Here is a 27,075-nt window from a genome sequence, read left to right as displayed (position 1 = left end):
ATTTTCAGAAAAAGGACATCGTTCACTGCTTACACTATACCACTGTACTTCACAGTTTGTCTGTGGATCCCATTTCTTATTCAATATACAACCCTTCAGTGTTGGAAGGTGTAGACATTTTTTTTTTAAGGTCACATACCTTAAATTCCTTATATGAGTTCCCTGACAGTTTCTGTACTGGTTTTCAAAATTCCTTTACCTGCCTTTAAAGCATTTTGTGGTCTTGCATGAATCTACTTGCCTGACATGTTTCCAATGAATGCGCTTTTCAATTGTGTCCTATTTTATATAATCTTAGCGTATCAATTTATTATACTCTTTATGTATCATTTATGTTGGTTATGATTTCGAATTGATTTTACTGATACTATTTCCACCATTATCATTTATCATGTCAAGTTATTTAACTAACTATAACTGTCTAATAATTAGCTTGTATGTCATCCACACTTTAAATTGCATTCATTTGCAATACAAATTAAAATACATTTTCTCACCCATGATTGATGTATTTTTGTGTTGAGATTTATGCAGTGTACCGTTGTGGGTAGTTTTGATGTACCTTGTTTGAAGTGGTCAAATCAAAGGGTCGGTCCCCTGCAAGTGGTTAGATGATAAAACCTGCTGGATCATGATGATTAATGGGAGGGAGAAATAAGAGAGTAAAATAATCAGCAACACAACATTTCAAACATTTCTTATTTGTCTTTTTGCAAAATTCAGGATCATTTGACCTCTCTGTGTCATGTGCAGAGATACAACATTAAACCATATGAGAAGTTTAAGGGAAATCACTCTCTGGTGTAATTGACACATGGAGCCTGAAAAAGATTTAACTACTAAGTAAATGGTCACATGCAAAAAGACTTTAAACCAGCAGCATGAAGGTGCATTGTATTGTGTAAACTTACCTTCTAATAAAACTATTTTGAATTTAAAGTCTTAATCTGAAAACAAAGTAACTGAAGCTGTCAGATAAAGATGGTGGTTGAGTGCATTAAGCACAGTATTTCCTCAAGAGTGTAGTCGAGTTGAAGTCAAGATTAAGTTGCATAAAAAGGAAATGGTCAAGAATTAAATGGTAAGGCACTGGACCTTTAAATTGTGCTTAAGTTAAATATCAACACATCTTGAAGTTAGCATCTCTGTAATTCTTCAAATTTCAATTCAAAATTGGAATTGTTTAAAACCTACAAGACCATCATCATTGTTCTCCATACAACGACAAGGAATCTAACGGTTTATTAGATTCCTCTAAAGGAAGAGCCGTCATGACAGATTTACACCAGTCCAGTTGCAACAGTAACACACACTGCTGACATGTCCGTGTGGGGAGAGTTGACGGGGAGTGCAAACGAAGATTACAGAAAGGGTGGGAGAAGCTGCTCGCTGGAAACGGACACGACAATAGACTGCCATGTCATCGTTGATCAACCCTGATCAATGTCAAACTGTTGCACAACACCAGACCCCCTCTGCTTTTGTCCTCTCTTCTTGCTTCACATCTTGCTGCCCCTGCTGGTTTTCGCATTTTCTTGCACTCACTCCTAGCAAACGTAATTCCTGCATTTTCAAGTGTCGATGTCTGATCCTGCAGCAGCATATTTTGCTTGGCTTTCTGATAGTAGTAAGTCTTCAAAGAGACATGACAATGTAGGGACTCCCTCGACTTGCTGTTTTCATTCCTGCCACTCCTCCCTCTCCCTCCAGGGCCCTCCTGACCTCTGCCCTAGTGGGATTCATCGCAAGTGGCGAGGAGGAAGCCCGGGTCAAAGCTTTTAAATGAATCTCTCTGTGTTTGGAAACACTGGACTACTCCTCCCGCAACAAACTAGAGTTATTTGACATCTGCGCTGTAATTCCAGTCTAATCAACAAGCCTTCTGCACATACCCAGATATTAAAAATTCTCCTTTTTATCAGATGCATATGCTCTGAAAATGCCTGTTCCAAACAGCAGTGTAATGTCATGCTCCCCCCAAGCGTTGCGTCAGAGCCCCAAAATGGACCCTCACACGACAGGAGTGCCAGCGTGAGAAGCCCCGGTCCACAGACGGCACGCTTCCTCACGAGGATCCGCAGCCAGAACAAGCTCAGCAACTGCTGCTATAATATAAACTTCATTTATAAAAGATGAGGATTGGCTTTTTATAACACACAGCGAGCAGAGCTGCCCACAGCAAGGGAAGAGTTTTTTTCCCCCTCTGAGTGCATTTCTTGGCCCTTATTTTGGATGTTTTGTGGCATTTTTGTCCCTTTTTTATTCACTTTCACCGAACTATGAAATCATATACTTTCAGTACATAGTTTGTCTCCACAAAGATGTCTCCTTTTATGTAGCACACCACACGTCCCACACTTGTTCCCCCATAGCTGCAAACTGGCAGCAGGTTTCAGAGGAGGAGCGCAGCGCCCGTCCTCCCTCCAGCCCGTCCATCTTCAGCTTTCCATTGTTGGTAATTACATTTTTTTGTTGACACAGAGGTTTAGGCTGGTTGGCATTTCCTTCCACACTTGCAGGCTGATGTTCTAAATCCTAATTCTGAGCACTTCTCATTTTCTCTTAGCACTGAGAAGTCTCACTGTTCTCTTTCACACATTACAAGTTGCCATATTAAATGCTTTTCCCTTTTCATTTTCTCACCTTGACATAAAATTTCCATTTTTACTTGGTATCTTGAGAGAAGCCAATGAGTAAATACGTCATCCCATAGATCGTAGTCACACATTATTTAAAAAGGTCAATGTACATTAATTATTATGACCACTATGGCTCATATAAATGTACCAGAGTTAAGTCTCTTATACTACTTTTCCTCTGCAGTCCCAGGCAGGTTGATCTTAAAAAGAGAACAGACAAACAAAGAAACAGAGAACAAACAAACAGAGGACAAACTTACAGATATAAAAAATAAAAAAACATACACGCTGAGGCAGAGTCCACAATATACAATAAACAGTTAATAAAAAATTGACAGTTAAAAGGAGACAATGAAGGCAATTAGATCAACAATAACAAGACTATTCCAGATGATGACATATTCAGTAAGCATTGTTTTAAAGAGTCTTAGCATATAATGCACAGTGGCCTATACCTGTCTGTGTCCAGCCAGTGTGAAAGTATGCGTGACAGTGTCATGGCATGAAGGTACAGTTTTGAAGTTATTTTTTATATGTCTAAGACTTGATAAATTAAATTGGATTCTGTTTAAAACTTTTTTTTAACTTAAGTGAGTTGTGATTGTATTATTATACCTAAATGTTTTTGTTCATTCACTTCTTCTAATCGTCTTCCTGCCACAACCTCAAGTTCTGGGTCTTTATTAGCTGACTTTGAGAAAAACATGCACACATTTTTACCAACATTAAAGGTTCAGTCTGTAGAAATTAGTGACATCTAGTGGTACGTTTTCATGCTGCAGCTGAATACCCCTCACCTTAAGGCCAATGTATGCTTCTGCGTTTTGACGGACACGGACAGATAGGACCGCCCTCTCCAACGTGGAACGCCCTCTCCGTGCCTCTCCGAGGCTCCTCGGAGAGCTTTTCGTGCAGCTCTCATTTTTCTAACTACACGTCGAAATGACGGACAGCCCACGGATGGCACTTGGCTGTGATTGGTCCGCTAACGCCAGCATTTCGGAATGGAAACTTCCTGTTCCATTCCCTACATCACAATAAACCAAAATCACAACTACGACTCTATGATTAATGTGACAAGTGTGTTAAGCCAGCGGCGTTGTCCGGCTGACGGTGGCTGGTTAGAGCACTTACAGCATGTGTGTACGGTCACATGAGGTTATAACGAACTTTGATAACGGGGCTAGCGGGCTAGCCACCATGCTAACTGCGGTGGGAACAGCGCAAAAAACAGCTGACTTTAATCCCACGGCTCATGACACTGTTTCTCAAACACCGTCAGGTTAGAAGCAAACACTTGGTAGTAGCTAGTATCGGGTGTCCCTGCTGACTGTGTGTGGAAGCTGGGGGGAAGCTAGCTGCCTCCGTGTAGCTTCAAGCTGTTGCAGCTGTTGAATTAGCAACGCAGTTTGGAAACAAGACCGGGGAACCGCTGCGCTAAGACACGATAACATAAGCATTATGACCCGCTGGGTGTCACTTTATTTCAGCAAAAACTGTCGCGTCATCAACATCCTTTTTCTGTTAGTTGCCATCGTTCACTGTGTGTGAGGAGCCGGGAGGACGTAAATAAACCAGCGTGGACTTCTTCTATATACCTCATGAGGTAGGCTTCTCTAAGCTCGACTTCCGTTTCGCCATCTACTGTTCTGGCGGTGAATTGTTTTCACAACAAAAAGGCTCGTGGAACTATAAATCAAAAAGGGTCCGTCCGATCCGTCCGTCCGTCATTCCGAAACGGACTCGGAGAAGCATACTGAGGCCTTTACACTGCCCATCCAAAGATGTGTCATCATACATCTGACACATTAGGTGGACAAACGTCAGGTAAGTGGTTAATTGTTGACTCTTTGTGAAGTTTTATGACCCATATCCATCAAATAACATTTTCTGAAAAATTCCATTTTGGTTGCTTTGCAATTGAAATATCACGATTGACTGTATTAAAGGCTTTCCTTAGATCAATGTAGACAGCCACAGCCACTCCTCCCTCGAAGAGATAAACTTGCAATATCAGCGGAATGATACTTTCGGATATTGTTGTTACTGCAGGCAGGATGCTAACAGGTCTATAGCTACTAACAACCATGTGCTCAACTGATTGGATAACTGGTGGAAATATTCTAGTTTTCACACTGTGCCATCTAACCAGAAGGCCAGTGGTTCGATCCTAATCTTCCCCATCTGCATGCCGAAGTGTCCTTGGGCAAGATACTGATCCCCATATTGCCCCTCATAGAAAAAATGTGCTGCCCACAGATGCACTGTATGAATGTGTTTCATCAACACTAGAAGAGGATTATAGAAACACAATTCAGACCATTAAGAGCACTTTTTCTGACAGTACATTGCACAGAAAAACAGATTATGCTCATTGTTAACAAGAGGCACAAGCGTATTGACGAATCAGTCCCCCCCCCCCCCCCCCCCCCCCCCCCCCCGATTGTCATGCACAGCTCTGTTTGCTAGCCTGAACATTAGTCTATTCATGAGCAGACGCATGTGACACACCACAACATCCTGAGGCACATGCTAAGCTCCAGGGGTTAAAAAGGGAACAGAGCATGTGACTGCAGGATCATACATGAGCATTAGAAAGCACGAGTGATGACTGTGTGTGTATATTATGTGACTTATACTTATTGGTCTTTGGTTATCCTTCATAATATTGATACAGATGTTATTCAACCGCATGAGTGACACAGCCCATGGTTCTTATCCATTATTTGAACTGTTCTTTTTAACAAAATTTTGTCTGTGCAAAGAATCTTCTGCTTTGTAATTCTTGTGTGAAAGGGAAACTCATGACCTATTTGTGCATACATTCTCTGGAGTTCATGACTGAACATCTCATGATAGCAAAAGCTAAAGGTTTTAGTGGATTATAACAGATTATGTAGTTGATAATAATTTGTTTTTGGTAAATAGCACAACAGTATATATTTGATTCTGACATCTTTATGCTCAACCTTCCCTGCTTACACATTTTATAATGAAAGGATTTGTGGGTGTTTTCTGTATCACTGAAAAATCTGACAATTCAAACAAAGTCCCCTGGTCTCTGGGAAATGTACTTTGCACCTAATTCTGAGGTTTTACTGAATCAAAAGTCAACCAAATGATCTAATGTATATGTGTTACACCAAATGAATTCCCCAGACTGTTCTCTATTGTCTTCATCCTCTGAGTTTTTGCAAACAGATGGCTGCCGCTATAGACAGTCGTGTGAAGGGATTGATGGATGGATGGATGGATGGATGGATGGATGGATGGATGGTAATGTCTGTCTATGTCTGTGTGTGGCCGTACATTGCAGGGACCTCCCTATAAGTTACCCCTGCAGTGTTGACTTATACTTCCCCTCTCATTTTTGTTCATATTGCAAAAAACTGTGGGCTGTTCGCAATGTTTTTGTTCTCCTTCCAAGGCAACAGGTGCAAATCTGTCTAAGCCCAACTGCTTTCTGCATTATCCTGCGTAACTTCTCCAGAGGGAGCGAGCAGCGAGGGGGAGGATTTTAAGAGGAAGGGACGACTTGAAAAAGTGTTGCTTTTCTCCAGCCAAAGCCAAATGGAAAACTATACACTAGGTATGTGTCCCCTCAAGTCAAGTGAGCATATGTCGTAGATTTGTTCACATACATACAGTAAGTATGTGTTTCTTCTTTGTGTGGTATGTGCTCGGATCTCATGTTTAGGAAAAACACAGAGGAAGAAGAGGAAGAGGGAAAAAAACACAAGCTGGCAACCTTGACCGTAATGCCTTGGAGCCAGGGTTATACATAGAAAATTACACACTGCTGTGCCAAGCCCTCCTGACTCAAGCCTTCGAAACCAGCAAACACAAACATAGACATACTCCACACAGATACGCAAGCACATGAAATGACACAGGCATAAGGTACACAGTCACACACTCCTACCAAAACCAAGAAAACAATCATCACAAGCAGCACTTTTGTCCCATTTACACCCCAGTGAAGTTCTGCTGCTGCTATGCCACCATGCACCCAACTGCTATGTAACGGAAGACGACTCGGTTTTAATTTTTCAGACGCAGGGTTTTCAGAACCTGAGAGGTAAAAGTAGGAGAGGCAGGATTCTTCAGGCAAAGCAACAAGCTCCCTGACATACTCAACCTAAATCTTTCATGTGAGAGGGGAGAAGGGAGTAGTTTGAGTGTGTGTGTGTTTGTGTGTGGGTGTATATATGTGTGTGACAGGCAGGGCAGAGTAAAACAAGCTTGGTCATTCTGTAAATTGCCAAGTTATTAGGTAAAAGCAATCTGGAAGGAAGTTAACTACAGCACGAGCTTGTGCGTGTTAACGTTTGATGCAGACTAATTTAGCTCACATTTTAAATGTAGCTCACACAATTCGACCAGGAGGAGACAGAAAGAGAGAGGATAGACCGTGCACTTAGCTCCCCAACCTGCCCTGGGTAAATGTTTGACTAAGAGTGTCCCTGCTTGTCGTATTTGTTGCACGCTAGTGTGCAGAGGAGGCCCAAGGAGGGGGGAAGAGACACTGTTGTGACTTAGAACTCAGTCAGTGGGATAAGCACGCACAGAAATAACCTAAACCGAACTCTTCACAGACGCCTCAGTAATTATATTACCTTGCTGTTCATACTGTGCATACACTCCGTAATCACTTTTAAAGTCTACTTGTGTGGTTTTATTTTTTTATTTACATAATCACTCCTGTATGGATTTACTGCACTCATACTCTGTTATCAATTTAATTGCCTACTTATGCACTTGATGTATTGCTCACTAGTGGGTCTTCACAGCAATTCTCAGTCATCTTGGTCATAAACTAATCATTTATCAAGCTGATGGTGGAACTATATTGTAATTAACAGCAGTGGTTCCTGGGACATTAGGACACTTTAACAACAAAAACTTGAAATTGCTTGCTAACTATAATTTATAATATAAAGTAAACAAAGAACATTTAATGGCTTTGTTAACTTCGTAGTATTTTTGTCAGCTAATTTAGCATTTGTAAAGATATAATACTTCACTAATGGTGGCGAAACACAAAATTCGAAGTTTTACCCAGAGTGGAGGTCAGGGAAGTTAAAAATGAGGTCAAACAAGCAATTTTGCAGCGGTTTCTGTCCACATGGTTATCCTGCATTCACAACAAATGGTGTGAACGTGAAATTTTCTGCTGGGTCATTTTTGTTTCCTTTCTGTACTCACATGATTTTTCTGAATGTTTGCCTGTTCTCCTCTGAAAATAAGAGGTGAGACTATTGGTTGAAATGCCAACAACTGCTGAGGTGTACATGTTATGGAAATGCCGGGGAAGCCAGCACCGTCATGTGCCGTTCCACAAGATCATCGGGAGGCGCACACAGCTCGGGGAATTCCACAGTTTCTATTAGAAGCTGTGTCTGGATTGCTGTCGTTTCTAGCACTACCTGAGGCTGACCAGTGGGCATTTAGATAACCTAGCAACTTCACTCTAGCTTACTTAGCGAATTATGCAAATTTCACATCTATCGCGTAATTTGCACTGTTCTCTTTACTGATTCACATCTATTACAGTCTTTGCATTGACTTTGTTGGTGGAATTTGCTTTGCGTTGGTGTGAACGCAAAATATTGGCCCACACATTTCTTTCTGTCTATCTATCTATCTATCATCATCTATCTATCTATCTATCTATCTATCTATCTATCTATCTATCTATCTATCTATCTATCTATCAAATATAGACTCAGTTGTGAAATCTCATGTTGCAAATGTGTTTACCTATTTTATATTCTTACAATCTTATGTGTAATTTTTTCCCCTTAAAGGCATTTACACACCTACAAAACCTTAATGTAAAGAAAATAAAAAATGAATAAGCATTGCTTCAGCTTTAATGCAACCATTCATAAAGGATCAGAAGCCAACAAGTTTAAAAGCCCTAATATGCCTAGACTTGCCAACTAATTTCCATTAGCATTGCTGTTGCTTTACATCATAAATGGTTGTGTGTTGCAGGGGGTGACACTCCCTGACTTAAGAAGCCGCCAACCTCAAAGAAATCTCATTGTTCTGGTTTTCAGTGGAAAGTTAACGTCTAATGATGGACTAAGGAACCCCTAACTTCTTGTAATTTGGGAGCAGAAAAATAGAAACTCTTTAATCTCAATGGAAATTTCGAACACTGCTTGGGGGCTTTTTAGTGCCGCCGTGTCCTGCATGGACCTTTTACAAATCAACAGCAGTGTGTAGTCACAAATGTCTTAAAATGCTAAAATGAGAACATAAACACTGTTCTTCTGTCAGCAAACCCACTTAACCTTCCCTAACCTCGGATGGATTACGGCCAAAGACTTTCTAAGCCAATCAGACAAGACGAATCCCTGGAGAAACTCTTACACCAGCATTTCATCCATCCAGATTGAAAGATGAGCGAAACGTTTTTTGAGATGCATTGACTTAAATTACTACAACTAAAACATGTTTTTTATTTATAGATATAGTTTCATTTTTTGTTTAATTTTGAAAACGAATTGACCTTACATACAATGATCTTGTTTTCTAACTTTGCAAGGCACCGGCTAAGTTTGGCAGTATTATCGACCTTTCCACATTTTGGCGTGTCACGAATCAACACAAGTATAATTGGCAACCTCAGTGTGAACTTCATTCCATTGAGGTGATCTAGTTGCTTACTGCTGGCATCGTGCATGCTGCCTCAGTGGCACAGTTTACTTAAAAACCTAATAGAACTGATCCATCTTTAACCACAGTGGTTTCACCGCTCCTCTCCTTGTTTTGACAAGTCAACATTGCCTTTATCAGGCCTGTAGCCAGATATGTATTTTATCCGGAACGTTCTTGGATACAGACGATTTTTGCTGTGCTTATTGCATTTATCTGTTATTTTCGTTCAGCTGAGATTGCGCTCGACATTTCTTCTGGTAGGTCTAACACATTTTACTACAGCTAACAGCAACTAACTAGTAAATTGCTAGAAGCTGTTTTCTAGAAACAACTGAAAACATTTTAAGATTGACAAAACTCCTCCAATACATATCATTATAGACTGTGTATAAAGCTGAATGACATGACCACTCCCCAAAAAGTGAAGCCCAAGTGTATTGATTGCCATTGCTATCTCCTCCATGTTAGTGGATGGGACATGGACCAAACAAAAAAGTCAATGTACTACTCAAATAAATTTTTCTTGAAGTGGGGTTCTGTCATTTTAGGTCATTATTTTCACACTGGTCTGGGTTCAAGGGTTAATTTTTTCTGGTTAATTTTTCTGATAAGTTTGGTTTCAATTAGTTATTTGATGCTATAGCTGAGTACCGCAACTCTGCCTCATGCTCACTTCAGCCTCAGACTCAAAAAAACACAAGATGGCAGCGTTCATATCCGGGATATCATGTTGTGATAGTTGAAGGAAGTTGAGACTAGTATAGTTTAGGGTTTTGTAAAGTATATATCAATACAATTTAAAATGATAAAATGCACATATATATGTTTTCTAGCTTTGTATGGCTTCCCTTATGTCTCAGTTTTATTTGTCTGACAGTCTTGCCATTTCCTTTTCACACGCAGACACAGACACACACACACACACACTCAGCCCTTGCTTACAGTATAAGCTTGTCTGTGGGAGTTCTCCCTGGTACAGTATGCAGTCTGTGGGTTTTATCAGAGGCGTCCCACCTCGGGGGAGTCTGGGAGCGAGAAAACACAGCTTCAGACAGATTTAGAGCCCTTTCTGCTCCCCAGGAATGAATGAGCCGTGTTTGTGTTGTGTGGTGTTTGAGTAGTGCTCTTTTTCTGGAGCGAGCCTTCCATTGGTAAGTGGCTCTTTGAGTGTGAGGATGCATAATGACGCTGTTGGATAAAAGTTTGTCAGAAAACTGACCAAATATTTTCACAGTGAAGACACTGATTTGTGTATATTCTTCAAAAATTATAATAATCCAAAAAATGAAAGAGTCTATGACCCCTGTCCAAAAACTCATTTTACCCAATAAACAACAATGTGCTTGTATTTTCCCAGCAGCGTACCTGCTTTCAATGGAGAGAGAGAGATGACAAAAGCCTCAGTGAAGTTTATTTTAAAAATCACAGTTAGGCCAAAGTAGCTCTTGGCACCAATGGAAGTCCTGTCTTCCTTTATCCATAACCTTTGTTTTCTGTTTTTTTTATAACCTCAAATCTAATTAAATGCTAAGTGAATAGGAATGAGGGCAACATTACTGTGTCAGTTATAGACCCAATATGTTATATATACATACATGCATATACAGTATATATATGCAGAATTTAAGTGGATGGATGAAGCAGCCATGTGCACAACAGCTGTCTCTGTTACAGAACACTATGTCTTCTTAAAATATAGTTCAGGACCCAGAGTAGGTCACAGGTCTTTTCCTGGTATGTGACTCAGATTAAATTTAGTTAGGCAAGCCAAGACTCAAATTGAAAGCAGGTAGCTCATGAAACCTCACCTTGTGTGGGTTATTTATCGTTTTTAACACCTGGTTAGAATTGAATGTGTTTATATACTCTATGGTCTATGCATAAGGCTTTTTTTTGTTATTTGATAATGATGCATGTGGTTACAATTTGCATGTTAGCCTTGTGAATCAAGAACGATTGTAGGCCTTTGTCTAATTTTACAGTGTAATGACACAAAGTTATGTATATACTGTACTTTTATACTATGACATTAATCTAAAACAGTCCGTTGTCCCATTATGCATGTTTGGGATAAACACAATGCCCTTCATGCATTATACACATCCATGAGATGACATCAAGTCAAATGCCTGTACATTGGTTGTAAAATATCTTATTTAGAAGTTTTAAGAAAGTGAATGATTAAATGGATTTCCACACCAAAGAGTTTTTTTTTTTTTTTTCAGCAGGATTACACAAAAACTACTAAATCCATTTCCACAAAACTTGGCAAAAGGATGGGATATGGGCCAAGAAAGAACCAATCAAGTATCCATTTATTATTTTCCTATTTACTTTTTTTTTTTTTTTTTTACATTTGAACGGAATTCATGGACCCTTATGAAAAAAATCTGGCCCCTTTAGTAGGAAGATATCTGTAAGTATTTGCAAATTAGTCTGAATATAAATAAAAATCCAGATGAAGTGGATTTATAGGTGATGTCATAGGCGCTAGGATTTTTATAGCTGCTCTACAGTATCAAATAGGGCTAGAAACCTCTAACTGCCTCCAATGTGTCGCTGAGAAGCTGTGGATCCAGTCAGCACTCAACAGTTTGTAAGTATTTCCAAAAAAACATGACAGATTTGCTGTTGAATGTAAAGGGGCTCTCTGGCCTTGGCAGAGGCTCTACTGAGTTCAATTTGAATCAATGTAAGAGAAGCACTGTCAGTATGACCATGTCGGGACGCTTCCAACACATTTGAAAAGTTTGAGCAATTCTATCAAATTTTTTCGACATATTAATTTAAAGATTCAATGAATCTATAGCATGTATCTATATCACAGTTCAATCTATTCAATATTTGTGTTGATATAACCACATCTCATCAATGTGTTTTATCATCAAGTTCTGATTCTGATATTAATGCTTCAGGTTGCCAGATATTGATTTTGAGCAATATTACAGTGGACAATTGTTACTTCATGCAGCCATGTCATGTTGGCTTCTAAACAATAGATACACTTTTTAAAGTTGTTTGAGCCATTTTCTCTAAAGTCTCAAACATCAAAAGTTCATTCCTCTTTGGGCTTAAAATGTGGAGACATAAAAGATTTTTGACACTGTAGTATGCGCAGAATGAGGAATGTGGCACCCTCTCGAATATGGTATCACGTTTCCTTCACACATTCACACTTGTGCCGAAAAAAGTGTCAATCAGAAGGAAGTACTATAATGTGATAATTACCTCCGATGACAGCAGTGGCTGCTTTGTAGCAAAAGGACATAAAACAGAGGGCAACCTTCTAAATAAGCTAACACATGTGCTAACTTGATTTTTAATTTAAATGTACCCCTTTACTAATATTTGATAGAAACTGTTTCTGAATCAAATGGTAGCTGAATCAAATTGTATTACATACCAGGCTTGGTTGTTGCTGCTGATGTGGCAGGGTTTAGTTTCAGGTCCTGACCACAACTCACAAAGAGAGGTGTCAGGGTGGGTTAATCACGATCCTCTTAGAGCACCGCTGCAGCCTTCTATTTTGTACATCGATTACGGCACAGAAAGTAAATATATGAGACGGCTGTAACAAAAGAGGGCAGAGGTGCTGGACAGTGGCGTGACAGCAGGTACTGAGGCAGCAACCAAGGTCAGTCCTGAGTCAAATTAACCACAGCGACGAAGGTCTCTGTTTACAAGGAAATCTACTGCGCTGTTGTGTTTCCAGTGTCATGTTTGTATTAGATTATTTGATTAAAAACTACTGTGTGGTCCTTGCAGTGAATTTGCTGTGATGTACAGAGATGGAGATGATACAACAATAAACGGCAAAAAGAGCTATCAAGTGATGGTAAGATGAGACTCAAATTGTCAACATGAATCAAAACAGAGTAAGCAAAATACAGAGGAACAGTTAATTCAGGTTTAATTACTCATTGATTGTAACTGAATAGAATTTGTTTTGGGATATTTTCAGGGTAAGTAGACAGACAGACAGACGTACTCTCTTAATCCCAAACTTGGAAATTCCATTTAATTTCTATTCTGTCTATTCTGTCTATTTTGCTCTCAGTTGGGTCTTTTAATGTTAGTAACATAGCAAAGACAACCTGACTTTGACTCAAGATAACAGCAAAGAACTTAAAAAATAACAACAACCAACACATTGTCTGAGGTTGTGATCTCTGGACAGGAGGTTGATCTTTAGATCAGGTTCTTAATGATTACACAGTGATTGTGCTGTCATGATCAGTGTGTTGTGACCTCCTCTGCTCTCTCTCCCAGAGTTGAGGTCGTCACCTGACTGTTCTCCTTTGCTTTACATCGCTGCTGCAGCAGTCAGACGGGGTGAGCTGCGTGAGAAGAGTACACTGAGTGACTAGATCACATGTGACAGAAATGCAGTGAGGGAAGTTTGCATGCCAACCGGCGGTGAGGGAGAGGGACGCGGGGGGAGACGGAGAGAACAAAGCACGGTGGAGATCTGGAAAACGCTGAGGGAAAAGGGCAGTCACAGCCTGGAGGAACTGAGGACAAAATGGAAGAGCGGAGGCGGGTATATGATTCTCATATAGGCTACTGTACATCGCCAAGATTTTATCAGAATTTAAGAGATAAAAGAGGAAAAGAGACTAAAAAGAACTGATGTGACCCGGAGGTTAAAAGAAAGAGTCATGAGAAGGGTGTCGCCATGAGATTCAGCCGACTGAAATTAAAGAGAGAGCGAGAGAGCATCAGTATGAGATCAAGAGGGGATTATACAGTGAGATTGAAGGTGAGAGGGGGGCAGGGGTCCATGGGCTCTAATCTGAGGCTGTGCGTGCTATCTCTGCCTTCCTACCACACTCAAGTCAGGGTGCAGGATTCATACAGAGCATTTACAGCATTACATTCACACCCACAGTCAGTGCCAGGTCTCAGTGTAGAGCCGAGAAGAGAAATGGCATGAGGACAAACCAGTAGGCAGCACTGGGGTGATGTTAATATAAGATGAATGCCCCCGGTGGATGAATCCTACTAACTTCTCAAAGTACCAATAAAAACTAATCAAGGCTTCATCTTCAGCTAGCAAATGTTAAAACGTGCATGCCAATATGCAAAATGGTCGACATGACATCCCCGCAAAGGTGAGGCCAAATCATGTTGATCGCCCCTAGTGGTTGGTCAGTAAGTTGGTTTGTTAAGTTATTCTATGCTATAAAACGCCATGATTGGCAGCTGAGACTGAGTCACGATCAGTCGAGTTTGTGTATCAACGAGCCCTAGATGTCCAGGCTCCACACCGAGATCACTGCTGTACAGACTCTGGCTCTAAATGACAGAAGAACTGCAAGATGGTGGCACACCTATTCTGGAATGACAGCTTGAATGGTGTACAATGGGGGGGAAGTGGAGAAGAGTCGACCATCTTTAGGTACAGTCTTTGTGCGAAACCAGGATTGTGCCTGCTCGCCTTGTTTACCTTTGCTTCCACTAACATTTGAAATCTTAAAGCAGCAGCCACTGACATTTGAACAAAGCTTTCAGCTTGACATTTAATGCAACACTGATGTAAAAAAAACAGATGATTTAGACATGTTGAGAAGAGAAGAGAATGTCCTGATTCACCTACTGCATTTAACAGGCTTTTAAAACCATTAATGCTCGACACATCTTCTCATACGTATGTAATGGCTGAAATCACTTTTCTTTTCTCCATTCCCTCTTTCAGCCTAATTGTCTCCAGCACTAATGTTCAGGCAGGCACTATTATCTCAATGTTCCAGTTGTCCATGATTAAAAATGACTGGCATGTCTCTTTCAAGCACACACTCGATGACGTTCTTTTGCTGATCTTCTTGCTCTAGTTCTCAAAATGTTGGCGCTGTTAGCTTTGACTTTTTAAAACTTCATTAGAAAAAAGGTTTGTATCGATAGCTGAATGTATTCTATATTTTATTACAATATTGTAAATAACAGTCCCCCCCTACACACACACTCTCTCTCTCTCTCTCTCTCTCTCTCTCTCTCTCTCTCTCTCTCTCTCACACTCACACACACACTTTTTAGAGGGTTTAACATTTTCAAATTTATAAAAATGTCATGACATACAGATGTCCCAAACGTTGGACTCTGGCAAACGCATTGGCCCTGCAAGGTCCAAGACAGTTTGAAACACAAGTTGGCGCTATGAGCTGTGTTCAGCCTATAAAATATAGATTATCTCTCTTATAAATGTGTTAATAAATTGGACTTTAGAACCAGCTGTGTTTAATCTAATAACACATTGTTTTAAAGAGAATAAGCTTTAAAAAGATCATCTGGTCTAATCTGATTTGTATCTGTGCAGTGACAAGACTTGTTTATGTTTTTGTAAATCATACACTTGTCCTGTTAACTGATTTAAAGTCAACAGAATCTCAAAGTGGACCAAAGGTGAGTCCAGCGTCTCACTGACCAGTGTTTTGTTTGGACTGTGCCCTGATCAGATTCTGGAAAGCTTTTTCCAGCAGTGACCCTAAGCCAATAAACAAGTGAAAAAGATTCATGAGAAAACATAGATAAATAGTACTGAATTCTTAAACATTTAAAGTAAGGTCTAATGAAAAAGAACAGAAATGTGAACTTCATTATTAACTTTATCTTTTGCATCCCCGTGCTTCTTAGATCTACATACGTGTCCTGAACTGTGGCTTTACACATGATCCACCTTATCCTCCAATTAGGCAACAGTTGAGATTATCAGGAAAATAGGATTTAGGCCAAATTCAACAGACTGTGATTAGAGGGTGGAGAAGAAAACAGAGACTCATCTACCCTCTGTGTGCTTATGTACACAACATGTTTGTTTATATGGTAAATTCACTTTGCGATCTAAATTAGTTTTCCGGTGGAAGTTTCTCCATAACATTGGTATATTAACTAATATTGTTGTTTTTTTACACAGGATTGATTGTTTGGTATAATTTTGTGAAATGTTAAGTGATGTTGTCAGGAAGATTGAAAACTATCTTTCATTCATTATTAATTTCTCTCTGTGTGTGGTTGACCCACTTGCAGCAGCATGGGTTGAGCCAGTAGTGACATTCTGTAAATCAAACAGTGTAGCATCCTACCCGATTGATTTAATTCACATTCCCACAGCCACCACATTGATTAATCACCAATCCTGTGTAGCTGGTGTGTGTGTCCTGATCTTTAATGGGACTAAAAGAGCAGCAGGCCAAGTGGAAGTGGTGCGCTCACATGTTGGGGATTGTGATGACAGAGCAGAGTGTGTGTGCATTAAGCTGTGTGTATAGACTAAGCTGCAGGACATGAGGTTAACGTATCCTCACAGCACCTCTATCTGCGCTCAGCTCGGGCAGATTGAGCTGTATGGGCCACACTCACAGTACCGGCCGTACAGGCAGCGCGGCCGAGCCACTGGGATCGGGCACTTCTCTCACTGTAGGTGACAGTTGACTGTGGTTATCTAAATGCATTTTAGATGATCATAAACATACAAATAAATCTTATAAAAGAGATGTGGTGTAAATAAAATCAGAAGTGCTGAGCTTATAGTGTAAACAACATTTATATACACAGAATTGATTGAATTAAAGATATATGATAATAATAATAACATAATCACTTTATTCATATAGCACATGTCATGCCCTTTTAGAAGACCAATAATGGAAATAGATGAACTAATTCTAGATCTAGATCTCGATTGACAAATTCTATGAATAAAATTGAAATAATGATAACGTATACCTCAATGTACCCTCACATCTTTATATAGATAGATAGATAGACGGATAGACGGATAGACGGATAGACCGATAGATTGACAGATAGACAGATGGATAGACAGATAGATAGACGAATAGACAGACGTATAGATGCGTAGACAGAGAGATTGATGGATAGACGGATAGACAGATAGATAGATAGACAGATAGAGAGACGGATGAAAGAGAGACAGATAGACAGAGGGATAGACAGATAGATAGATCCTCTGCTGCCCCCATGTGACAGTTTTTATCAGTAACCCTTTGCACTAACACGACACCATATCTGTGTCACATTTAGCCACAGTAAGTGACGTATGTGGAAAAAATCTAACTCCTGATCTTTTAATACTTTAAAATGCATCGTCCATGCTGCTAATGCTGATGCTAATGCTATTGACGCTTAGCGGAGGGGAGGGGGCGACATATCTCTGCGTGATGTCATACTTACAGTTGGGCTATATTTCGTCTACGGTTAAAATGAACACATACATTGACTGACGGAGCGTCAACATGAGTTATATTCGGTATCTTATCATTAGCTAGGAACCATTCGTGTTTAACTTCTTTTCGAAGCCACCCGAGCACCAAGAGACTTCAACGTTGCACATTTAGTCTAACGTTAAGATTATACGATTGTTTTGCTGCGTAATTTAATTACAGTTCCAGTAGAGAAAGACGTTGTAGAACATTATAAATAGTATAAACTGAACCTAAGAGCACCAATCGGTCCCATGGTGTAATGGTTAGCACTCTGGACTTTGAATCCAGCGATCCGAGTTCAAATCTCGGTGGGACCTTTCCCTTTTTAAACTCCACATGTGACAATTACAATACGAATTACTGGAAAGAAGTAAAAAGATCATATTCTCCTGTCAAATTAAGTGTGAGTATATTATCTAGATATAGAGCTGCAGTAAAGTGCTATCTATCAACCTTGGTAAACAAAATGTCTCACTTTGCCAGAGATCAAATAATGTCATTATGAAATACAACTCACATTGTATGTCACGGTCCAAACAACTTTATTTCCACACGTAAATAGCAATGTTAAATACAGTTAGATTCTTGAATTAAAGGTTTTTGGGGACACTTTATTGGAATGTTTCTTGAATTAATTTGCAAACATGTCCGAGACAACTGTTTCTCTACTGGGCAGAAGTGTACAGGGTTACAGGGTTGGGCTTCTGTGGATATGTGTTGAGAAACAGCTTATTTTTTAAACAGACGCTTCTCATCTCTACTAAGCTGATTTCTTTCCACAATTATGGTTTATCCCCATCATCACAATACCGTGTTGGATCCACACTGGAGCTTTCGTGTTTCTACAAGATTGTGCATTGTGGACATCAAAATATATGTGCTCTCGCTCACTTAAAAATATAAATTTAGCTTAATAATCCAGTGAAAAGTGAAATTGGTTCTGCACTGACCCGCAGAACTAGCCTTTTTGATCAATAATAATAATGTTGTTTATTTATACATTTTATTTTTAAACTTTATTTTACAAACTAAAAGAAACAGTCAAACAGTTACTTTTTTAACAGCCACAACTTAATATATAATAATATTGAACTTAACAAAGCAATTGGAACACCATTACAATAAAGACATGACAAATCTTTAAAAGTCTCCTTCCAATGTTGACTGAAGAGGAGTTATACAGAAGAAAAACTCACTTATTTCTAAAACAAATTTGACACAGCCTTGTGTCTGTAAAAGCTCTATAATCCTCAGCCAAACGTAGCAAAATGTATTTTTTTTATGTGTAGCTCTACATTTACATCACATTAAATCTTCTGTTATATTACAATAAAAATTAAAGTGTGTGAAACTATAAATAAGTGAGAGGGGTATTTATGAAAATAATATGTGTACACACAGCTCAAAATAGATTATTCAATACACCGCTGAACCTCCTCTGTATACTATGTTGTTACTATGTTTAATGTCTTTCACACCACAGCTCGATTATTTCTCTGTACTTCTCAACTGACACTGGAAAGTTGTGTTATAAATCTAATGTCTAACATGTAGTCTAGTTCCAGGTAAAGTAAATAGGTGTGGAGCAGACCAGGCTTATAATTCACTACACACTACTTTACATTAATATTAGATACTTCCAAAAATGTCATTGATACATTAGGCCAAAATCTGACAGCTGTGTAAAGAAACCATGAAAGCCCTTTCAACATAATATAATTCATATCTGCCAAAGCAAACATAGTGATAATGAACTTCTACTGTGATAACGAGGCGATAAAACTTTTCCTCTGTTCGGTGTCCAAACTTAACATTGGACTGCCAAGAACTAGTTTTACAACTCAAGGCTGAGGTGTGACATCTCTGTTCGATGTTGGTGCCTTAAGAAAACAGGTTTACCGGTCTGCAAGAAAACTGTCAGAAAGAGGTTGTTATAATGCTTTAGTTGTATGCCTTTTAAGCTTTGATTTACCCAGCAAATTCCTTCATATTACTTTTGAAATTTTTTTAATTGATTTATTGGGTATTATTCACAGCCCATTCCTACACCCTATCTGTTTTCCTATGAGTGACTGCTGCTCTACTTAACTTTAGCTGCGGAGTTCCACGGGATACTTTCTTCTGTCAATCCTCAATGCCGCTGTCTAATTCAGTTATATGCAGCTCACTGAATCGCCTGATTTGATCTAACTTAATAATTACTCAATTGATACCGTTGCCTGTTTCTTTGCTGAAAAGATGGTTGCAATCAGCAGTCAATTCTCTGAGGGCAGAGCACCTGCAAGATAAGCAGAGCAGATGATTTCCTTCATTCACTACTAAATGAAAACACAGCATCAACACAGCAGACACGTGGTCATCCTACACATGTGTGCTTGAATCCATTCCTACCAACCTCCTCTAAGCCATAACTCATACCATGGTACCAGCAATCCCACATATGATAAATGCTTCACTGGCTTTGGGAACAAAGCTGTATGTTTACAGGCTTTAGAAACACCTCTGCTCTAAAAGCCTTGACCCCGCTCACGTTGAAAACTATCCGTCCGCCTTGCTGCTTAATTATTACCTGAGGCTATTGAAAGTGTGGTTTTCCCAACAGATCTGAGAATAACTCTTACTCTTCTTGATCCAAATCCGTCATTCTCTAAGAGTGACTGCACCAGTGCAACAGTTCTGTTTTCTGTGACAGAAGTCCCAAGGGCAGTTACATCTGCGGTTCAGTCCTCAGTTCTTAGTAGCCTTTGACAGGGCGAACCACCACATCCTGCCATCCTTACTCTCTGATAATTGCATCCAGGGAAAAATTGCATTCTTTGTTTGAATCAAACTTCACTGCATGTTTTTTCAGAGTCATGGCAAGGAAAAAATGTGGGGTGCCCCCAGGCTCTGTGCTGGGCCCCCTCTCTCCGCATTACACTCCAGTTCCTTTGGTCCAGGGATCTGCTCACAAGGCTTGTAACTTTCAGACATATCTACATGGAGAAAGAAAAACCCGCCTCATGATTGATGACCAGTTATCCTCTTCTGATCATGTCGCATATGTTTCCTGGTCATGCCACTTGACACTCTACAACAACATAAAATAAATCAGGGCAGGACCTACCTGACTCTTGGTTGAGACCATGGTTATCTCTTACCTCAACTACTGACTACTACAACGCCCTTCTAGTGGGTCTGCCTTCACGCACAGTGAAACAATTACAGATGGTCCAAGATGCAGCAGCATGTCTGTTCTTCAATCAGCCTAAAAGATGGCCTGTTACTCCACCACTCATTAACCTCCACTGCCAAGCTATGGTTGCCCAAATCAAATTCATAGCACTTCTTCTTCTGGCATTGCCATTCCTGCACGCAACCTACTCACAGTCCAGACTCTGATTGTGGAAGGAGCTATTAAATGCTTTGAGAACTGCAGGGTCCCTCTCCACCTTCAAGAACCTCTTGAGAATTTGTCTATTCCTCCTGACAAAAGCATCTCTTCTTCTTACACCTCGAACACCTGCTCACACTTACTGTGTATCCCATGTCCTGATCTCCTTGCTCTTTGTCTTACCGAACAGATTTCATACTTAGTGTTATCTCACACAAAAGTATTTGCCAATTGAGTTCAAATCAGTTCAATGTATCTTATATATGTGTTAAATTGGTTTCCTGTTTCCCCCTGTTTAAGCAGACAATATTTATGTCGGTGTTTTATTATATTGTAAAACAAATGTAAAAAAGTCATATTCTGGTCTTTGCTCAGTTACGTTATTACCGTGTTAGTTTATTATGTTCTACAATTGAAAAGTGTACATGTATTTCTTAATGCACTTTGCCACATTGCCACATTCAATCTGAATCAAAATGTGAGCGATTACTGTGTTGCTTTCGCTTTTGTTAACAGTGGGCGGCAGTTTTACTTTTCTGAAACCTGCCAAGATTTGGATGCTGGGTTTCCTTCAATAGATGATTGTCTTTCTTCAATAACAGCATGTAAAAGTATATGTGTGATAACATCAGTGGAATATAACTTCATAAGGCAACAGATTTCCTGTGTACAGCATATCTGTGATATCAAGACTGCTGGTTTGAGATTTGCACCTTTCTCCTTTCTACTATAAAACAAAATTACATAAATCGGCAACAAAACATAGGCATATACTGTGATTATACGAAACCATGATATAAATTAATTATCTCCTCAGTTCCTACAAGTCCAAAAAAAGTTGCAATACTATTGTTTGTGCTTGTGTGTGAACACCACATGCGTTTAAGTGCTCTTCAGATATTATTTACAACGTCCAAATCAGTTAACCTTTATTTTAAAAATATACCTGCAACCTCAGTCATTCTCTGTCACCGTCAGATGTCGGTGGTTACTGGGTTGTTGAGCATTTCCACCTCCCCATTGCTGGAAGTGTTGCTGTTCTTGTTCTGCCCGTTGGCTTTCTGGTGCAGCTTGGTCAGGGCGAGGCTGCATTCATTTTGGTCAGAGGTCGAAGCAGAGGGCTGCTCCAAGCTGATGGTGGCGCGGCTCGTCTCGATGATAGAGGAGTTATCATTAGTTTGGGAGTTAAAGTGGTTGTTGGCGATAGGTCTTTCTCCCCAGCTGGTTCTGCCCCAGGCAAACGTCCGCTGATACCACTTCCTCTTCAGTGCTGCTTGGGCCTGGAAGACAACGACGAATCAGAATACAGATCAAAATCTGAATCAGCTTTATTGGGCAAGTATGTGTATGTATAAAGGGAATTTGACTCTGGTTTACCATTGCTCTCAATCTACTTAAATATTAAGCCACAGTTAGTTAATAATAGTGCACAAAATAAACAAGCCACAATTAATGCAAAGAGTGATGAATGAGTGTGTACAAATCAGCTGCTCTGTATGATTACACTGGAGGTAGGTAGTGCAATAAAACAAGGGTTTGAATAAAATCATCGATGCAATTTTGTTTATTCTTCTTTTAAAAAAAGGTCGTCATGATTCTGCCCTCTGCCTATTAACTAGTGAACACTGTTTATGTAACTGACTTTCTGGATTTGTGTTCTGTGTTTGGTTATTTGTTTGCACTCTGAGTTCTTTGTTTCCGGTTTATTGTGATACTCCTTTCCTTGTATGTCTGTCTTCACTTCTTTACTTCCTGTCTTTGTCCTGTTTCTTGCCCTTGTGATCGTTTGCACCTCTTCCGAATGGGTTTTTACCTCCCTCTGTGTTTCCTTTGTCTCGTCAATCCAGCTCTTGTGAGTTTTTTTGTTTCAGTTGTGTATCAAAGACACAGTATAAGCTTTTTATTTTATGATCAAATACTTTCAGGAACTTGCTGTTTTTTTTGTGTTCCTGTATTTGGCTCCAGCTGACTGTTTGCAACAGGGTTTGCAACATTTACCTTATCTGGATCAAAACAAAAGATTTACCTGAAATCTACATTATTTTCTAGCAGTGAATATTATCTTTGAAAATATGCAGTATGACAGTTCTAACATACCTCATTATTGCAGAAACAGAATATAATCGCCACAAGGAGTCCCTGCAAAGAGAAAGTGATAATACAGAAGCAGAAGTCGGTACGCATATCGGTAAATGATAATTATAAATTACTTGACAAACATGGATACATGTATTAATTTCCGCTCTCGCTCCTGTGAATTTGAAACAGGATTCAGCTGTACGTCCAATTTCTGAACACTAGACATCAAGTGGCACTTTCTTATTCAAATTCAAGAGCAGAGAGTAGTTATATCATGCTTTAGTGGAAATGGATGAAAGGGCTCTTTAGTTTGATGTAACTTAATGAAAATGAGTTTCAAGACCCCATGCCAAATACCAGCTGAGGAAAAACAAAATTGACCAAAATCTGCAGGTTATTAGTGTAAAAGTAGCTGTGGTTAACTGCACAGTAAGATGTAATCTAATACATCCTTAGTTTGAAGGGGTCTCTATGACATCGGTACTTGGTGCAAACTCTCAGTTTACTATTGACTTTACCTGGAAGTGGCTGAAGATATTTACAAAGAAATCATAGATGGCCCGGGGAATGCGTCCACCTGGCCTCCAGGGGAAAAGGATGAACTGGACTCCCAGCAGAGGGATGAGGATGAGGGTGGCTCGAACTGCCTTCATGTAGGTCGTGGACTCAGCACGGTGGGTCCCCTTCAGCTTGGTGATCAGAACTCGGACGATGTTCAGGAGAAATAAAAAGTTCACCTGGGTGAATCGATGGTGGGTGGGTGAGCATTCAGGTGGAGAGATGAATGAAAAGGACGCAGAGAGAAATATGCTGATTATACTGATGTATTTGACTTGATTAAGCTTTAAGTAAAGGGACATCTTTTCATATTATCTAAATAATTGCAAGGACTGGCCTGATGGTGGCACTGTAACAACGCCTTCTCTTAAAACCTCTATTCCTGTTGCTCCCTATTGTATGGGGAAAGCACAGTGTCGTTCTGGTAAGTTATTGAGTTTAACTTTTTATGTCAAAAACACAGTTTCACAAATTACTTAAGAAGGCTGTTTGGTGTATATACAAATAATACATGATGTGTATTTGTTGGTTTAATCATAGGGAAATATCATCACATCTCAGTGGCAAGTTTTCAATTCTCTTTTTTAATTTAGTTTCTGTAGAAAACCTAAAAAAGTCAACAAATTTGTAAATGACTGACAATTTCATAGTAATCTTGTGTAAGACAAGGGACTACCCTATATGTTTTCACAGTAGGTGCCACCTGGTTGGTTTATGTCAGTTCTCACATTTTGCAGGTTTAATGAGATGTCAAAGTTATAGATCTTCTTTGCTGAATCCAAATGATTCACATTCGTGCTTCATTACCCTGTGCCTATAGCGGGGTATTGCTTTCACCGCTTTCTGTCTGTGTGTGCAAATTAACTCAACAGCACAGCAAAGTGTCTCTTCAGATGATTAACTTTTGGACCCCCCCCTGCAGGAGAGAACTGTATGCTTGTCACATAAATGAACACAGCAAAGCAGTGTCCACCGAGTTCATGCTGAATCCTATCTGGCTGCTGAAGACAATTAAATCTTTATTGATGTTTTTGATGGCCACTGATACAGGTAGGCTAACCCTAACCCTGCCGATGGTCAGTGTCTGTGTGTAATAGATGGTCAGTGTGTGTGTGGTAGAGAAGGCGAGCGGGGCACTGTCCTCATGTTCTTTTTGATGCCATTTAGTTTAAACTTTTCGGTCATGTCAGTAAAAAGGGGATGGTATACCCACTCATCCACCTACAAATCACCTACCCTGTATACACATACATAACTTATAATGTTATGGATTACATACGAACAGTGCAGCTTGAATGGGCCCATGGATGATGTAGAGCAACTGAGTGTGTGAGCTGATCCAACACCTGAAGGAAACACAGAGAGCAGGTACTGAAACTCCTGACACCATTAATGTGAGTATTGTCATGCACAGTGATATAAAAAGACCAAGGGGCTTAGTGAAAGCATGAATACGTCATCATTAGTCCTAGACTCAGCCAACACAGGGCTCACAGAATTTCCACTTGATGAGGCAAATCAAAATCTCTCAATACCTTCTCGGCCGGAGAGTGACCAGTGTAAAAGAAGTTCAAAGGAAAGAGGAAGTTGGAGAAACCCTTGTCTGTAGTCATTTTACAGGAGGTTACTTTCACAATCTGGATGTTTATTACCGACATACATACAGATAATTATATTTGTAGCAACATCTTACTTGTCGTCAAAGTAGAGTCCGCGAGCTACGGCATATGTTGCGGCAGGAACGATGGGAAAACCTGAGGATAAAGAAGAGAAACACAGACGGAAATATCAAATGTTTTTGTTAACTATGTTTAATTGACTTTCTAGCAAGCAGCTAGATGAGAAGATCAATGTCACTCATATCGCTCTTCAGGAACCAGAAGAAAGTGGGGACAAAGAACAGTTAGCCAGAATCTGTCCGAAAAAAAGCCACATCAGCGCAAAAGATCGCAGATGAACATTTGGTATCTTGTTTGTTTATTCTGAAGGGTGAAATCCTTGATTTGTGGTTTTACTTTGGATTTCATACAAATAAAAGAGATATGACAAACTATCATGATTGACAGCTGAGACTGACTTTTGGTCGGATGCTTGTATTGGAGGGACCTTAATAGCTTAGTTTCACTCCAGGATCACTACTTACATCACGAGTGTAGAAAGAGTGAACACATGTTGTCAACCTTTTATTTAGAGTCTGGACTTATTTGGAGTCAGGACATATTTACCCTAGCTCAGAAAACTCCAAATGACATCACCAACACTAGATGGCAGTGTATATACTGTATACATTTTTAGTTCTAGCGAGCCCAAGGTTTCCAGCAACAGCAGGGAGTTAGAAATAAAGGTGACGTGTGAGAAATGTGCCATTCAAGTACAATACTGGAACGATATAAAAAGATATGGGCAAGCATCGTAGCTGCTTTCATATACCCTGGTGTATTTATAACTACATACGTGTTCTACTTAATTTTTTATATTGAAGAATCACTCCTTCGAGGATAACAAGCAGTAAACCTTCCACTACTTCCAGTATGAAAGTACTGCAAGTACTCAATTTTTTGTGAGAATCAGAATGAAAGAGAAATATATATATAAGAATATATATAAGAATTATTGCAGCTGCAAAAGAAATTCATGTATTTCCTTCAAATTGACCTGACCATTGTATTGTAATAATCAGTGTAAGCTGCTGCCAGCATATCCTCATGCACAATAATGTGTCTCTGCATATATTATTTCAATCTGCCGGCTATCATGGCCTTTGTGACTTTTTGTCCCATCACGACCACAAGATGGAAGCAGTTCACACTGAAAAGCCACAAGAAGCGGGAGGTGGCACTTAACTGTCCAATCCACCTGGACTCACCCCATCCCAGCACGTAGTACCAGAAGAGCTGCTGTTCCCCAACAAACACGGCCACTATGATGAGTGTGTGGAGGTAGATGCCCTGACACAGCATCCAGAAGTAATTGGAAGTAGATGCATACTGAATGAGCACAGCCAGGACCTTACAGCTCACCTAACGGACAGGAGAGGGAATCAAATGTATCACGATGCAGTAGAGGCAGATTCAAATCCATTAAGACTCAAATTCTACTGAACACACCCCTAAATTAAGTGCAGGACATTTTTAACATGGGGAAATTAGGCATGTTAACTTAAATTGATTGGTAAAATGAGATGAAATATAACACAGTGTCTCACGGAGTCGCTGGTACTTATGGTTTGGTCATTGGCTGCGGTGAGTGAGAGCCACATTATGGTGACAATAGAGTTCAAGATGAAGGAGAGAAACATGTTCTTGTGGAGTGAGATTCTCTGGCAGCTGAGACTCCTGAAAAATCAAGAGAGAGAGACAAGGAGTCATTATTCACTTAAATTAATTCAATTTTTTTAAATGCTTACATTATTATTCTATGATTGTTTTAACATATCAAATTAAATAACACTATTATTTTAATCTGACTAATAGAGAGTTTATTGATAACATGTAGAAATATTGATGCATGAGGAATTACATCAAATTATTTCATCACA

General features: G+C 39.6%; 1 protein-coding gene, 1 long non-coding RNA gene and 1 other non-coding gene across 3 annotated transcripts in view; 2 read left to right on the top strand and 1 right to left on the bottom strand.

The window, feature by feature from the left end:
* Window positions 1-12,906: 12,906 nt before the first annotated feature.
* On the top strand, window positions 12,907-13,697 carry LOC128441914 (uncharacterized). Its single transcript, XR_008338776.1, has 3 exons — window positions 12,907-12,939; window positions 13,071-13,140; window positions 13,575-13,697. It is a non-coding gene; the product is annotated as an uncharacterized LOC128441914 (long non-coding RNA).
* A 4,075-nt stretch (window positions 13,698-17,772) lies between these two features.
* trnaq-uug (transfer RNA glutamine (anticodon UUG)) lies at window positions 17,773-17,844 on the top strand. Its single transcript has one exon. It is a non-coding gene; the product is annotated as a tRNA-Gln (tRNA).
* Window positions 17,845-18,052: 208 nt separating this feature from the next.
* calcrl2 (calcitonin receptor-like 2) overlaps window positions 18,053-27,075 on the bottom strand; it is a 32,178-nt gene continuing 23,155 nt past the window's right edge. Inside the window, exons 7-13 of the mRNA XM_053424439.1 lie at window positions 26,743-26,872; window positions 26,404-26,557; window positions 25,231-25,291; window positions 24,817-24,883; window positions 23,498-23,716; window positions 22,998-23,039; window positions 18,053-22,180 (exon numbers count right to left, since the gene is read on the bottom strand). Of these exons, the coding sequence (XP_053280414.1) occupies window positions 21,875-22,180; window positions 22,998-23,039; window positions 23,498-23,716; window positions 24,817-24,883; window positions 25,231-25,291; window positions 26,404-26,557; window positions 26,743-26,872 (979 nt within the window). The 3' untranslated portion in view covers window positions 18,053-21,874. The remainder of the gene's footprint in view (window positions 22,181-22,997; window positions 23,040-23,497; window positions 23,717-24,816; window positions 24,884-25,230; window positions 25,292-26,403; window positions 26,558-26,742; window positions 26,873-27,075) is intronic.

The sequence above is a fragment of the Pleuronectes platessa genome, chromosome 6, assembly GCF_947347685.1.
Source record: "Pleuronectes platessa chromosome 6, fPlePla1.1, whole genome shotgun sequence".
Lineage (NCBI taxonomy): Eukaryota > Metazoa > Chordata > Actinopteri > Pleuronectiformes > Pleuronectidae > Pleuronectes > Pleuronectes platessa.
Note: the sequence above shows the minus strand (reverse complement) of the source record. Positions and strands in the feature narration are given on the sequence as shown.